Source organism: Cyphomyrmex costatus, unplaced genomic scaffold, assembly GCF_001594065.2.
Source record: "Cyphomyrmex costatus isolate MS0001 unplaced genomic scaffold, Ccosl1.0 scaffold51, whole genome shotgun sequence".
NCBI lineage: Eukaryota > Metazoa > Arthropoda > Insecta > Hymenoptera > Formicidae > Cyphomyrmex > Cyphomyrmex costatus.
This window is the reverse complement of record NW_017279354.1, coordinates 926,577-939,186: the sequence shown is the minus strand read 5'-3', so window position 1 is coordinate 939,186 and position 12,610 is coordinate 926,577. Positions and strand designations below refer to the sequence as shown.

The 12,610-nt window shown below is 34.9% G+C and overlaps 1 protein-coding gene across 1 annotated transcript; it reads right to left on the bottom strand.

Moving 5' to 3' along the window:
* Positions 1 to 270: 270 nt before the first annotated feature.
* On the bottom strand, positions 271 to 2,918 carry pasi1 (septate junction component pasiflora 1). Its single transcript, XM_018546052.1, has 6 exons — positions 2,796 to 2,918; positions 2,134 to 2,228; positions 1,885 to 1,984; positions 588 to 775; positions 447 to 497; positions 271 to 374 (listed from the first exon to the last, which is right to left on the bottom strand). The coding sequence occupies exons 2-6, from the start codon at positions 2,218 to 2,220 to the stop codon at positions 291 to 293; spliced, it is 510 nt and encodes a 169-aa protein (XP_018401554.1). The 5' UTR covers positions 2,221 to 2,228; positions 2,796 to 2,918; the 3' UTR covers positions 271 to 290.
* Between the last annotated feature and the right edge of the window lie 9,692 nt (positions 2,919 to 12,610).

The following is a 12,610-nucleotide window of genomic DNA, read 5'->3' as shown; positions in this document are numbered from 1 at the left end:
GTTATTAAAGATAAATACTATCAAAAACATATTGTATTAAAAATATATAATAATCTTTAAGGCTAATGTCAAAATTAAGGTATGAAATAGATGAAAAGATGAATTTTGTTTCCTTAAACATCTGTTGAAACTTTTCAAGTGTTAAATTGGAGAACTTTGCGTGATTTTTTTTTAACAATTTACGCATTCTTATGTAAAGTTACGTTTTATGAGTAAATGGAAATAGAGATTCTTCCTTACTTTGGTCGCAATAGATATGTACGTATTATGTTCGTACGTTGTGCTTTTTTTTAAGGCCACAGAAGTTCTATGTTTGGAGATTGCAGCTTTGCAAAAATTCTGTACATCGACAAAACAACCAGCCAGCAGTAAATCTGCAATAAAAATAAAATATACAAAGATTGGATATAACTTAGATAATACATTAAAATGTAAAATACACTTACGTTGTAAGACATCCAAAGCCAATTGCACAATGTCGCAAATACAGAGTCCAACTAAAGTAAAAACATAAAGAAATAATGTGATTGCAAGCTTTCAACACTTTAACAGTGTTCACATTGCTAAAATAAAGAAAAAAAACTCACATAAATATAATAACCGCCTAAAAGCCACAATCCGAAGGCTAATTGGAACAAGCAAACGATGAACCATCCAATGAGCCATGGCAATAACCATCCACGTACGCCTTCTTTTACGCCATAAACCATTAACAAGGCGCATATGATCAACAGAACAAGATAGAAGATGAGGAAGCCTCCAACAACTTGCATAGCTAAAAATTGTGGGCGTTTCTTATTTTTTTAAATAGAAATGCTAAGTATGTCATAATAGTTAAAAATGTTAAAAGCTTATGAACTAAAGTCAAGCAGTATATAAGTCTATAAACTAATACTCTTACAGAAATTTAATACTAGTCAATACTGAAAGAAAGTAATTAACTCTGTGACACACTTATTTTCAACACTTTGAAGTGGCGCACATGGGTTATTTCATTATTTGTGTCCAATCCGATTTTGAGGTTTGTAACGTGTTTGAAAAATTCTGTAAAAATTTACACATATTCTTTAACGTCCTTACTGAATTATTTTGCTATGCAGACATTGGAAAAAGTGTTTAAAAATAAAAAATAAAAACAATTAGAAATGGTATGAGGCACGAATGAGTGCTGTTGATTAGTTAATTACTTATTTTAAGTACAAAAAGCATTCAGTACTTTTAGTGCTCTAAATAAGTAATTAATTCTGTAGTAGTAAATTGACCAGTATTAAATTACTTAGTATTAAATTTCTGTAATAATAAACCTATAATTAAGATTAGAAGTTACGATTAATCTTTGCTTAAGTAAACTATTATATATGTATACATACAGAAAAAAAGTACAATAAATTTGATTAACTTAATTATATAACTTATGATTAGATAATGCAGAGATTTTAACTTTATTTAAATAAACAGTTGTTTATTTGCTCTTGTCGAAGTAAAATGCCTCCTCTAAATACTTTAATACATAGTCACATATATTTGCTAATAGATTTTTTAAGAATTATTAATTGAAATTATGGTATTTACTTAATGTTGCAAATATTAGATATCGCTTTCAATATCGAATGAAACTTGCGATTATCTCGTATTTATTTTGTATCATTGTTTTAAAAGAAGTATAAATTAAAACTTAAATCTCTTATTTACAACTACGCACTTTAATGTAACTAATTAAACAAATAACTAGTAATATTTTTCACGTGAGTCGTTTACATTAAATCAAATATTACAGTTCAAAAATTTTTGCAAAAGAAGAAGTAATATATTATATAGCTTAGCTTTCTTAAATTTATATTTGTTTCTGCAGTACTATTATTATATGATCAATATTATACTTACATCCCCTTACATCAGCCTCAAATAACGGATTATACAGCTGCGTGGAATCGCCACCAGCCAGTTGATAGGATATTAGCGTAATAAGCACTATACTAATCGCCTGCAAGAAGGTAATTATTGATTACTCGTATAGTAAAAAATTTAGTAAATTTCGAGATGTTAAAATTATATCTGTTAGATATCCTTTAACATTGTTTTACTACCTTGTGATTTTATAGAATTTCTTATATTCAATTAAGAGACACTCACCACTGTGTAAAACGCTATAGCCTTGCAGCCAGTCTTAACACTATTTGACCAAACGCACGGCGTCCAGTAAGATTCCACGATCGCCATTGTTTACACTAAAATCAAAATTTGAATATGAGAAAACGTAAAGCGCGCTTTAATTTCACCGATCATACGATGATGTTATTGAGCGACAGTCGCAAAACTTGGGCGTCGTCGCGCACCAGAGTTACCAACGTAAACATATATCAAGGGAATTACAAGTAAAAGCTTTATCGAGATTAAAATGAAATTGTGCCGATGCACAAAATTAATTCTACGTCCGAAAAATTTCATTAATATTCGTTTGCGATACTTCCCCAAACGCCAATGTCGAAGATGCGTTAAAAATGCGCCGATAATTAATTAGCGTTGCAGGCTCATGTTACAAGAGGCGGAATGATTCAAGCACGTACATTGGATTTTATTTATGTAAAATTGCCAAGCACGTATAGGAAATTTAAAATACAATCACAATTTTTAAATCAGACACGACACTTCTCTTTTGGTGCGACATTGATGTGTTGAATATCAATCGCGCGTTCTCCACTGCCATGGCACACGATGCGACGATGGAGTAAATTCATATCGAACACCAGAACCAAGCCGATTTCAAATATCGTTTTTCTCTCGCTTATACTTACGATTTCTTGGAGGTGCAGATGAATAAAGTAATTTCAGTCAAATTTCTTCTGCAAACGTTGACTTCCGCCACGGTCACCTAGATTCGAATGCTCGAATCGCCTCGGAATAACAGCAGAACTGACAAACAGTGCCATACACGCGTCGATGGACGTACGGTTAATGGCGTCAGGTTCATCATTGGAGTCCCCCTCCACTTTACGAACAGGTCACGATGCCGGCTGTTTCCTTTTCGTAAAGCCTGTGTAACACGTTGGGTCTACCTGTGCTTCGAAGAGTTGGCTAAGTTTGCCACATATATATACCATCATAATATCAATAAACCGTGATTACAAGTATTTGTATTTAATTATTTATCAGGACGCTTTTTTAAAATAATTATATATTTTTGAATAATAATTTTGATAAAATTTCAAATTTTCTTATTTAATTACTTACATAACTGTTTTGATTTACAAAAAGTTTGTATTTTATAATTAATTTTGAATCATGGAAAAGATTTGTTATACTCTGCAGAATCATATGTGTTGCTCTTTTCGTCTTTCCTACAAATTTTAATATTTATTTTATTATACAAAATCTTAGTGTATCAAAATAATAGTACATGAACGGATATATTTTTAGTAAAGCATATAAGAACGATTTGAACAATCTAGTCTTATTTCTTATGCATGATGAGAGAACATATTTATCTTTATTTTATCAATATTCAATTTAATAAATTTATTGATATCATAATAAATTGAATCAATGTGCCAGTAGTTAGTGACACAGTGCGATTAATGAACGAAACATAACTAGAAATCGCTATACAGTGTTTGTGGCGCCAGCTTTAAAGTATGCGCCGTCGTCGTCACAGTCTTACTTCTTAATAAGATACGATCGTATTTATGTGTATCATATTTATTCATTATATTTAATATCATATTTATATATAATGTTATTATCTATATAAAGTAACTTACACAAATTTAAAAAAAAAATTAGGAAATATTTTAAATAAACGTTTAAAAATATAGCTAACACTTCTATTTGTGTAAAAATTAATTTTTCTTTATTAATTCGAGGAAGGATGAAAAGAATACAATATCTGTTTTATACATAATTGAATTTTTATATAAAGATTTATATTGAAAATGATCGATTTACAGTACCTATCAAACAGATGCGACAAACTCGATGTACCAACTCTATCGCAATCAATACTTATATAGCGATTTACTATCTATTAATATCTCAGTGCAAGGTCAATCCGAGTAGAAATAGAAATAACTACACTTATATCTCTTATTAAGACGTGCATTTGAAGAGTAGCGCGACGTTACTTTGTAATTCGTACTTTAAAGGTTGCAATACCCTGTGAACAAGCAATAATTTCCATGATTCTTTATATTGTAAGATTTATTTTAATAATTTCTTTTATACCAATAAAAGACTAATCTCCAAAGTAGAACACAAAATTATAATAAAATAAAGATGACGTCAAATAAAAATTACTTTAGGAAATATCACAATGATGTCATTTAGTTTAACGATGATTTTGTGATAAATCTTTAACATGATAATGATTTTTAAGTAACTTAAGAGGGAATCTTGATTTAGAACTTTCAAAAGATCAAAATTGATTTTTTTTATAGTAAAATATTTTTTTAAGGTATTATTTCAAAAATTCGAAAATTTAACGAAGTTATAATTGATTTAGTAGATAGCTGTCCGACCGTTCGACGTGTTGAAGTAAAGAAATTTCTATCCGCACAGCACGAAGATTAATTTATGTTTGAAAAACTCGAAATATAAAAAAAAATAGAATTTTTACATTTTTATAATAAAAAAGACCTAATTTATGGAATAGTAGATTAATCAGAAATTAACTGCATGTATATATACTAAAAATTAATCAAAATTTAAAAAGAGCGTTTTTTTAGAAATCATATTTTTCAAGCCCATTAGAACTTAAAAATTAACAAACCGATCGGTTTTATCTTATGGATAAATAAATAAATAATAAATAAATATTATTTATTTTTATTTAATAATAACTGTAAACCTATAAAAGCAATAAAATGTTAATGATAAACCTTTTCGCTTAAAAATATGTCAAAATTACGAAAAAATATAATCTTTTTTAAAATAAGGTTTTTTAAAAAAGTTTTTTTGTAATTTTTTACCTACAGCGAGTTTACACAGGAGATGCATTAATAACAAAAAATAATAATATATATTACTCTTTTGTTTCAGACTGTTTGGATGGGTCCTACATTGTCAACAGTAAATCACACGAAACGTCTCGTATGATATAACGTACTGGCAAATTTCAATAAATTAAAGAAATTATTCTTTACTATTAAATATGTATAAAATGTATACATATGCTTTTAAAATTTCTAGTTTTTTTAAAGTTATAGTTTTTAAAAAAAAATTCAAATTTTTTCTCCCATTTCTAAACGTCTAAACCAAAATGCCTCCTTAACTTGATGTCATTTTAATCTTATTTTGTATTCTAAGTCAGGGATAAATATTTATAGAAATTGAATAGACAGAAAAAATAGATTGTTTTTTACTGTGAGGATTTACAAATACACATGTATGTAGACACCATCCCTTCCTAAGGTGATTTAATTTTAGCATTTATAATAATCTTAAGATAAACTTACTGTTGTTGTCACATTTATTATCGAACCGTCTGCGTCATCGGTGATTAACCCGCAGAAAATGTAGTGCAACGGTTTCGTATTACCTGGCCGTGGTTTCCGTAGCGGATCGCCATGTTGGTACCGCAGAGGAAAACAGAAACCGGGTAGATTGAGATCAATCGATGCTAATGCGATTGTCGAGAAAAAGTGGAGTTCGTACGATGCAGAAATTGTGTTTTACATATGACACGTTTTACATATACGTTTCACGCTTTCACGAAAGACGATGTAACTTAATCGGAATAAAATAAGCGGATAGTGACGTGAAGAAAAGAAATTAAAGGGTCACGTAGATCAGGAAAAATTTTGGACAGACATGTTCGAACGTTTCCTTTTGTAATCGACGTACGCGGAGATCAGAATAGTTTGTTGATTGGCCGTCATTGTCGGCCGGCCATGAGGAATTTCACGGGGCTCTATGAAATGATAAAATCCATTCACTCCGGGGAGGACAGTGCCTACATGCGTCTATAAATCCTCACAGTCATTCGGCGCAACAACGAACAGCGTAATGGATCCAGACATTCGTCGAGATAGCGGTGCTCTAAGACGCCGTAGATCATCGACAAGCAGGATTAACGTCATTTGGATTAGCAATAGTATAAGGTGCAAAGGTATATATCCAGTCGGAAACGACGCGACGGAACGAATATTGAGGAGCTGATCATATCGGATAGCAATAATGACGAAATTATCATTGAATACGATTAAACTGCTATTATACTAATGCCATATGCAACCATTTCTAGATAATAATATAGAAAGGAATTTTCAGAATCATTTCAAATGTGCATTTATCGGGTCCTAAATCAAACTTCTGCTTCAGACATCTGGAGTTCTAGGTCGATCATTGCCCTCTGAAGTAAACTTCTTCTAAATGAAACCGGGCGCGCCCGCCATTCATCAGTACTCGCCCACTGATAGACACGTAATTTCGAACTTCCCATTAACCCCGCCACCGGGATATTATCAGCGCCCAAACACGGAGCAAGAGATGCGTTCCGTATAGTCTTCTCTCGCCGGCTGCTAGTCGAGAAGCTATAAATACATGTGCATGTGCGCTAGATATACAGCTCCCTCCGTTCTCCATTCTTCTCTACCATTTTCTACGATCGTCCGCTATCTTATCGATGCCCTCACGGCAGCTTCCTTAGCATCCGCTGGACCACTGTAAACTGCCTCTCGATTTAGGCGTCGGACTCGGACTACCATGCCACTCGTGCGGCACTGTCAACGTTGCCACCTTGTCGAGAAGTACTTCAACGGAGTCAATGGTTGGAATGAAGACAACTCTGGATTGGCAACGCCGCGAAATCTTCAACCAACACCCGGCACGTGGCTCTTCTCATGCCCCGGTCAAATTGAGCAAATCGGAATAATCAGTAAACGCAGCAGCCATTCCGTCGCGCCGCTTCTGCCGATGAATGTAGATTTCGATGTATATGCGTGCATGTGTGGTGCAGTGTGTGCGATTGTTTATCTGACTTGTTTATCGAAGACTACTAACAGCTTTTGGCTGGCGTTACTTCGATTTCATTTTGCATTAAGCAATAAAATCGCATCTAGTATAAACGTTGCAAGAATATTATAAGAGTATTTTACCAAATAAAATTTTAAAGGTGATTAATTTAAAATTGCGAATAAAATCGGTTAATATAAATGCAGTTATTGCAGTTGAATTTAGACGTTGCAACAGGTTTATATGTTGAGTGCTTTCAGACTTTAACATTATTATCTTTATGATAAAACTTATCGCACGGTTGTTTAATTTCGCAATCAGCTGAGTTTGTGGAACGGAAAATATTTTGGCGACGCATTATATTATCAGAGACAGGAATGCGCTATTTGTTTGATTACCAAACCGAATTTGATGTAATTCTCCTCGGTGCTTGTAACTGCTCGGGTGAACTTGACGTACTCGGAGTACTAGAGTCACTCAAGTTGAACGAAGTATCAGCATCAAAGAGAGAAAGAGAGGGAGAAGGAGAGAGAGAGAGAGAGAGAGAGAGAGAGAGAGAGAGAGAGAGAGAGAGAGAGAACAGAGAAGTTAAGATATGCTACGTTCGTGTTAACTCTAATATTTTAATAAACTATATTGAATAGTTCCGATTTAATCATAAAATGTTCAAATATATAAAAATACAGATATGTTAACACAAATGTTAGTTTATATGTAAGATAATACGCGAAGAAGAGGTTTCTCTTACTTTCAAAATATTCCTGAACGCAAACTCTCTCGTGAATTATCTGCGAATGGAAACACGACCCTTCGCACGTTCAGCCAACGACTGTATGACGCCAGATACGCGGTCTGACAATGAGTCGAGGAATTGATAAGAGAACAAGATTCATATCTAAGGACTATAATAATCTTGTTTGCAAGACTTAAATTTATTACTTACAATTAGCTTTTTGGGATAAATATAATACAATATATGCAAATAATGTTGTCAAGTTTTAAAACTAATTGATATTGAAAGGTACTAGCATTATTAAAAATTTGTTATAACTTATTTTGTTTTTACATTATTATAATTAATTTTTATTTTAATTTTTACGTAATCAGTTTTTTAGATATTTGTTTTTCCATAACTATGTTTTGCAAGTAAAAGTGGATGAAAAATGGGGCTTAATAGATACTACAAAGTCTATAATTATCTTAGTGAATCAACTGTTATTATTGAATAAAGGTGTAGGTGTTAATATCAAGACTGAAATATCGCATGTTCTGGATACCGATCACGTGCTCCAAGATCGCGTGGAAATCACTTTGCTTCGAAAGCTAATAGCGGCGGAGGTCCACTGAGTTACGTGACTAATATCTTAATATATTCCGCGAAATATTTAGCCGGCGTGGCGCGGGAGCAGCCACGCGATGCGATGTTTGAATCCGAGATCTCTCCCGCCCAAGCGAAATAAGAACCTCAACTAAGAAACCTATAGATGCACGGTCGTAATAAATTTCCTGATAATACTATAAGGCTTTTTAAAATAAAATCTAAAAGAAATTTTCGCAAAATATAAATTATTAAAAATAAAAGTATAAAGAAAGAAAGTCACGATTTTCTGCGTTCTAAAATTTAATAAGCTTAATAAAGAGTTAGTTTGTATTTATATTCGCACAGAGTGGAGCAGGTAACTTGATACAATTGATAGCTGTGTATACGAAACTATCTGTACAAATTACATATAATATTCTTTAGTATAACAAAACTATTATTAAATAAATAAATATATTAACTATAAGGCCAAGTACGAGCGCAACGACGGTAAAGATGTTAAATTAATATTCCTTAATTTAATCCATTAAAATGTAAAATTAATACAAATAGCAGAACAAGTTTCTTGGTCTTTTTCAGCAACGATATCAATTAAAAAAATAGTTCAGCATGATCAAACTACAAAATAAATAAAACCATAATTAAAAATTCAGAACAATAAATATAAGAACGTGAATTATGAACAGAATAAAAATAAAATTGGCATATGAACTATTGTTGTAAAATTATTATTATTAATTGAAGGCATGGTCGGCAAGGAAAATCTCGGCCGACCACAGCTTCTCGCTCGGCGGCCACCTTTCGCCAAGGGAGAGTTAGCGCGAAGGGAGCATAGGAGCCCCTCCGGTCAGATTAGGCCCCGTCGGGCCCCTCTCGCTCACGCTCCGCGCCGTCGAAGCCGTTCCTTCGTGCCGGTTTGTGCTGTCGGGTCCGCCTTGCCTCGTGCATACGCGCCATGGTCTCTCGCGTCGAGTCGGGCCAGCTTCATCGTGGTACCCAGTTGGATCCGGACGGCCATTCGTCGGTCCCGTCGTCGGCACTTGTGAAGCGAAGCAGAGTCGAAGCGGTGCCTCGGCGCGGCGCGTTCTCGCGCGTCGTGTCATCGTCGTCGTCGTCGTCGTCGCCGTCATCGTGAACAACCAACCGAACCAAGCCGAGCGTGGACTCTTCGTGTATTCTCTGATGTAACCCCCTTCTCCCTGCATCCGTGAAACCGCATCGCGGCCGTCTTATATCGCTACGATTACGCACACACGCTTAAGAGTCGCGCCGAGCGGTCCCAACATCCGCGATCCCGTAGATCGCCCGCGATCGTCTGCGACGCGTCCTCGCGCGCGCGTCGCGAGTCTGCCACCGGGACCGATCCACGCTGATCGAGACCAAAGCCGATTTCGAGAGTGTGTCTTTTGTGCGCGGCCCTCGTCTTCTTCCGAGGAGAGAAGGACGTGGGAATCTGTGAAACCTGTGAGTCTTTATGGATATGTGGATTCAGATGTGTTTTCGATCAATTACACGAAAATCAGAGTCTCATTGCGCTAATTAAGAATCTAATCTTGTTGTGCATTTTACGTAGTATGTCGATTTTTATCTTGATGGAATTTTTTTAGAGTTTTATCTTTGTTAGAAGTTGACTGCTATGTTAAATTTTTAAGTGGATAAAACTTTTTAATCAAATTTTTTACACATAGAAAGCAGATAATAAGCAAGTGAGACAAATGCTGATTGATTGAAAATTTTTCACTTCACTGACTTTGCGCGTTAAACGATTCCTCTTTTAGATGATTGCAAGAGAAAGACGTATGAGAGTCTATTGAGGGGAATGAAGTGAAGTGGGAAAGTACCTGCGATTCGTATCGTGCGAAACTGTTGTCGGTATCGCGGAGCGAAAAGAGATTACTCCGATATGTGAATCATAGTCGCAGTTCATATTTCACGCGGAACATCGTTTCTTTCTGACTTGGTGGTACACGCAAAGTCCTCGCAAATCATACTTCCAATACAGTTCAGATTGGGTCGCTCTGCGGATTCAACGTTTCATTAAATTGCATTCATAAAGTAAAAAAAAGAAAAGTATCGCGTTTATTGCGAACGTAATTCACGGATTCTCTCTCGGTAGGTGCTGGACTCGTGGCAGCACGATCAGATGATAAACCGGAAAGAAACGGTTCAAGGCGAGCAAGAGAGTCAAAATAATGTTAATTTAACATCATATTGACCGCGCGAATTTGTGTCATTTTTTTTTTTTTTTTTTGGCACGATTCGGTCAATATGACATTATTTTAACTTTCTTGTTCTCCTTGGGGGTCTAAAGACGGAATCGGGAAGAAGTGAAGTATCTAGATTTGTAGAACGGCTGCGTTGTGTTGATGTGTGCCACGGATATACGTTGTGCCAGTGCGCGCAGTTGAGTAAGATCGACGCGGTGATTTGACTGGATCTCTCCTTCGTGATCGGGATCGAGATCGCTGATTTTCCCGAGCGACCAACGCAAACGTCGCGGTGAGTGCGCGTGCACGCGGTGAATGCGGGAGCATCAATGAAAATCCGCGAGTTTCCAAGTGCTGGCGATACATTTCATCGGAAGGATTTCTCATCATGGATGTCACTCAACGATTGTTGATTTTCTCAGGTGGAATCGCGCGCAGGGCACTGGCGAAAGTATTTTCGATCGTCTGCAGAAGTAAGTCCACTGTTAATCTACAACTAGTAAAAGCGTGGTGCCGGAATGTATGAATGTCGGACGCAAGGTACGGTTCGAAGATCACGGAATGCGATGATCCTACAACTTTCTGGATGTTACATGAATTAGACTCTGAGAATTCGGAATAAGACTCTTATATGGGATAAACCATGAGAGGTTTAAGAAATGTGGTTTTTGTATTCTGCAATCCTAATAAAATACCAAAACTCTAGATTTTTATGAATTCTGAGATGTCAACAGAATTAATAAAAATGCAAAAAATCAAAAAATCCATCATATAAAAAGTAATGTAAAGTACTAGAAAGTACTGCGCTAGAATTCTAGTAAATTTTATGGAAATGGCATGTCCATAGAGGAACAGGCGTCCACTTATGTAAAATTTACTTTACTTTTCGGGTAAATGAACGATCATCATATTTCAAAGTACCTTTTACATTCCGTGAAGTAAATTTTGAGAATTTGTACTTGAGAATAGTATTTATGATTGACTTTACTAAAGTAATAATCTTGAATAGATTTATTATAATTGCAACGTACTTCTCCTTATATTTCTTTTATTTGATATTTTTTACTTTGAGGCAACTAAAATTTGTCAAAAACAACGACAATATTTTTATTACTAGATTTACAAGATTATCCATATTAAAGTGAAATTTTTACATTGATACATATTATGTTGATATACATGTACTCTAAATTTTTCCATTAGATTTATATTACAAAATTAAATTTATATTAAAAATCTCATTTTATATTTAGTGCTGGATGTAAATGAATATAATTTTAACCTTATATTCATATTAAATACAACTTTTATTTTAAACGAATTTTGGAATCTTTTCTTTTTTTTTTTTGCAGATTACGTTTAGCGTAAAATTATCAAACATGGGTTTCAAAGATAAAAATACTTTTTAAGTTTTTGCTTTAAATATTTATACGTTTAGAATATACTGAAAATGTGAGAGAATAATTATTAATATTAAGTAAAAATTGATAACGATTAAAATTGATTAGTACAAACAATCAGTAAAAACTCGCTTCTTCCTGTCGATGAATCCCTCGCTTTCGCATTGCAATGCGCGCTTTCTTGGCCCTGAAATCGAGCGCGGCGGGGCGCGACGCGACGTTCGCCGGCGCGTCCTTGATTTTCGCTCGATTAGTATCCGCGCGCGGCGGATCGCCCGTTATTGAAGAAGGAAAAAGTATCGGACGTCGTTCCGGTTGGTCGTTTCGGTTCAACGGCCCTTGCTGAAACGGCCTGAACCAGAGGCGACTGCACGCGTTCGTCCGCGAGCTCGAGCGCGTGCGATGCACAATACCGATTCTTTCCACGTTGCGACGAATGGAGCAGCGCGGCTTCCGGGATTGCTTGGGATCACCAGTGAACTTTCACCGTTCGACAAAAAATCGCGATGTTTTCCGCTCGAACAACGCTATGAGACGAGCGAATGTTATATTCTTAAATGCCGATGCGAACCTCTTCCATTGTCTTCATATCCGCGATCTACGATATTTTTCTGTTCTCTTCCATCTGAAGCTGATGTCTAGTATGGGGATCAAATTATTATTTATTATAAACTAATTAATTGCTAAAGGTTACTGCTATTTGCACATCAATATTTTTTCATATTTTCTTTTTCTTC

Bases quoted from the DNA above. Each gene is read 5' to 3' on its own strand.
- pasi1 (XM_018546052.1), bottom strand. From the start codon at position 2,220: ATGGCGATCGTGGAATCTTACTGGACGCCGTGCGTTTGGTCAAATAGT. The intron at 1,985-2,133 runs GTGAGTGTCTCT...ACCTTCTTGCAG, and splicing joins CTATAGCGTTTTACACAGTG to GCGATTAGTATAGTGCTTAT. The intron at 498-587 runs GTGAGTTTTTTT...TTTTTACTTTAG, and splicing joins TAGGCGGTTATTATATTTAT to TTGGACTCTGTATTTGCGAC.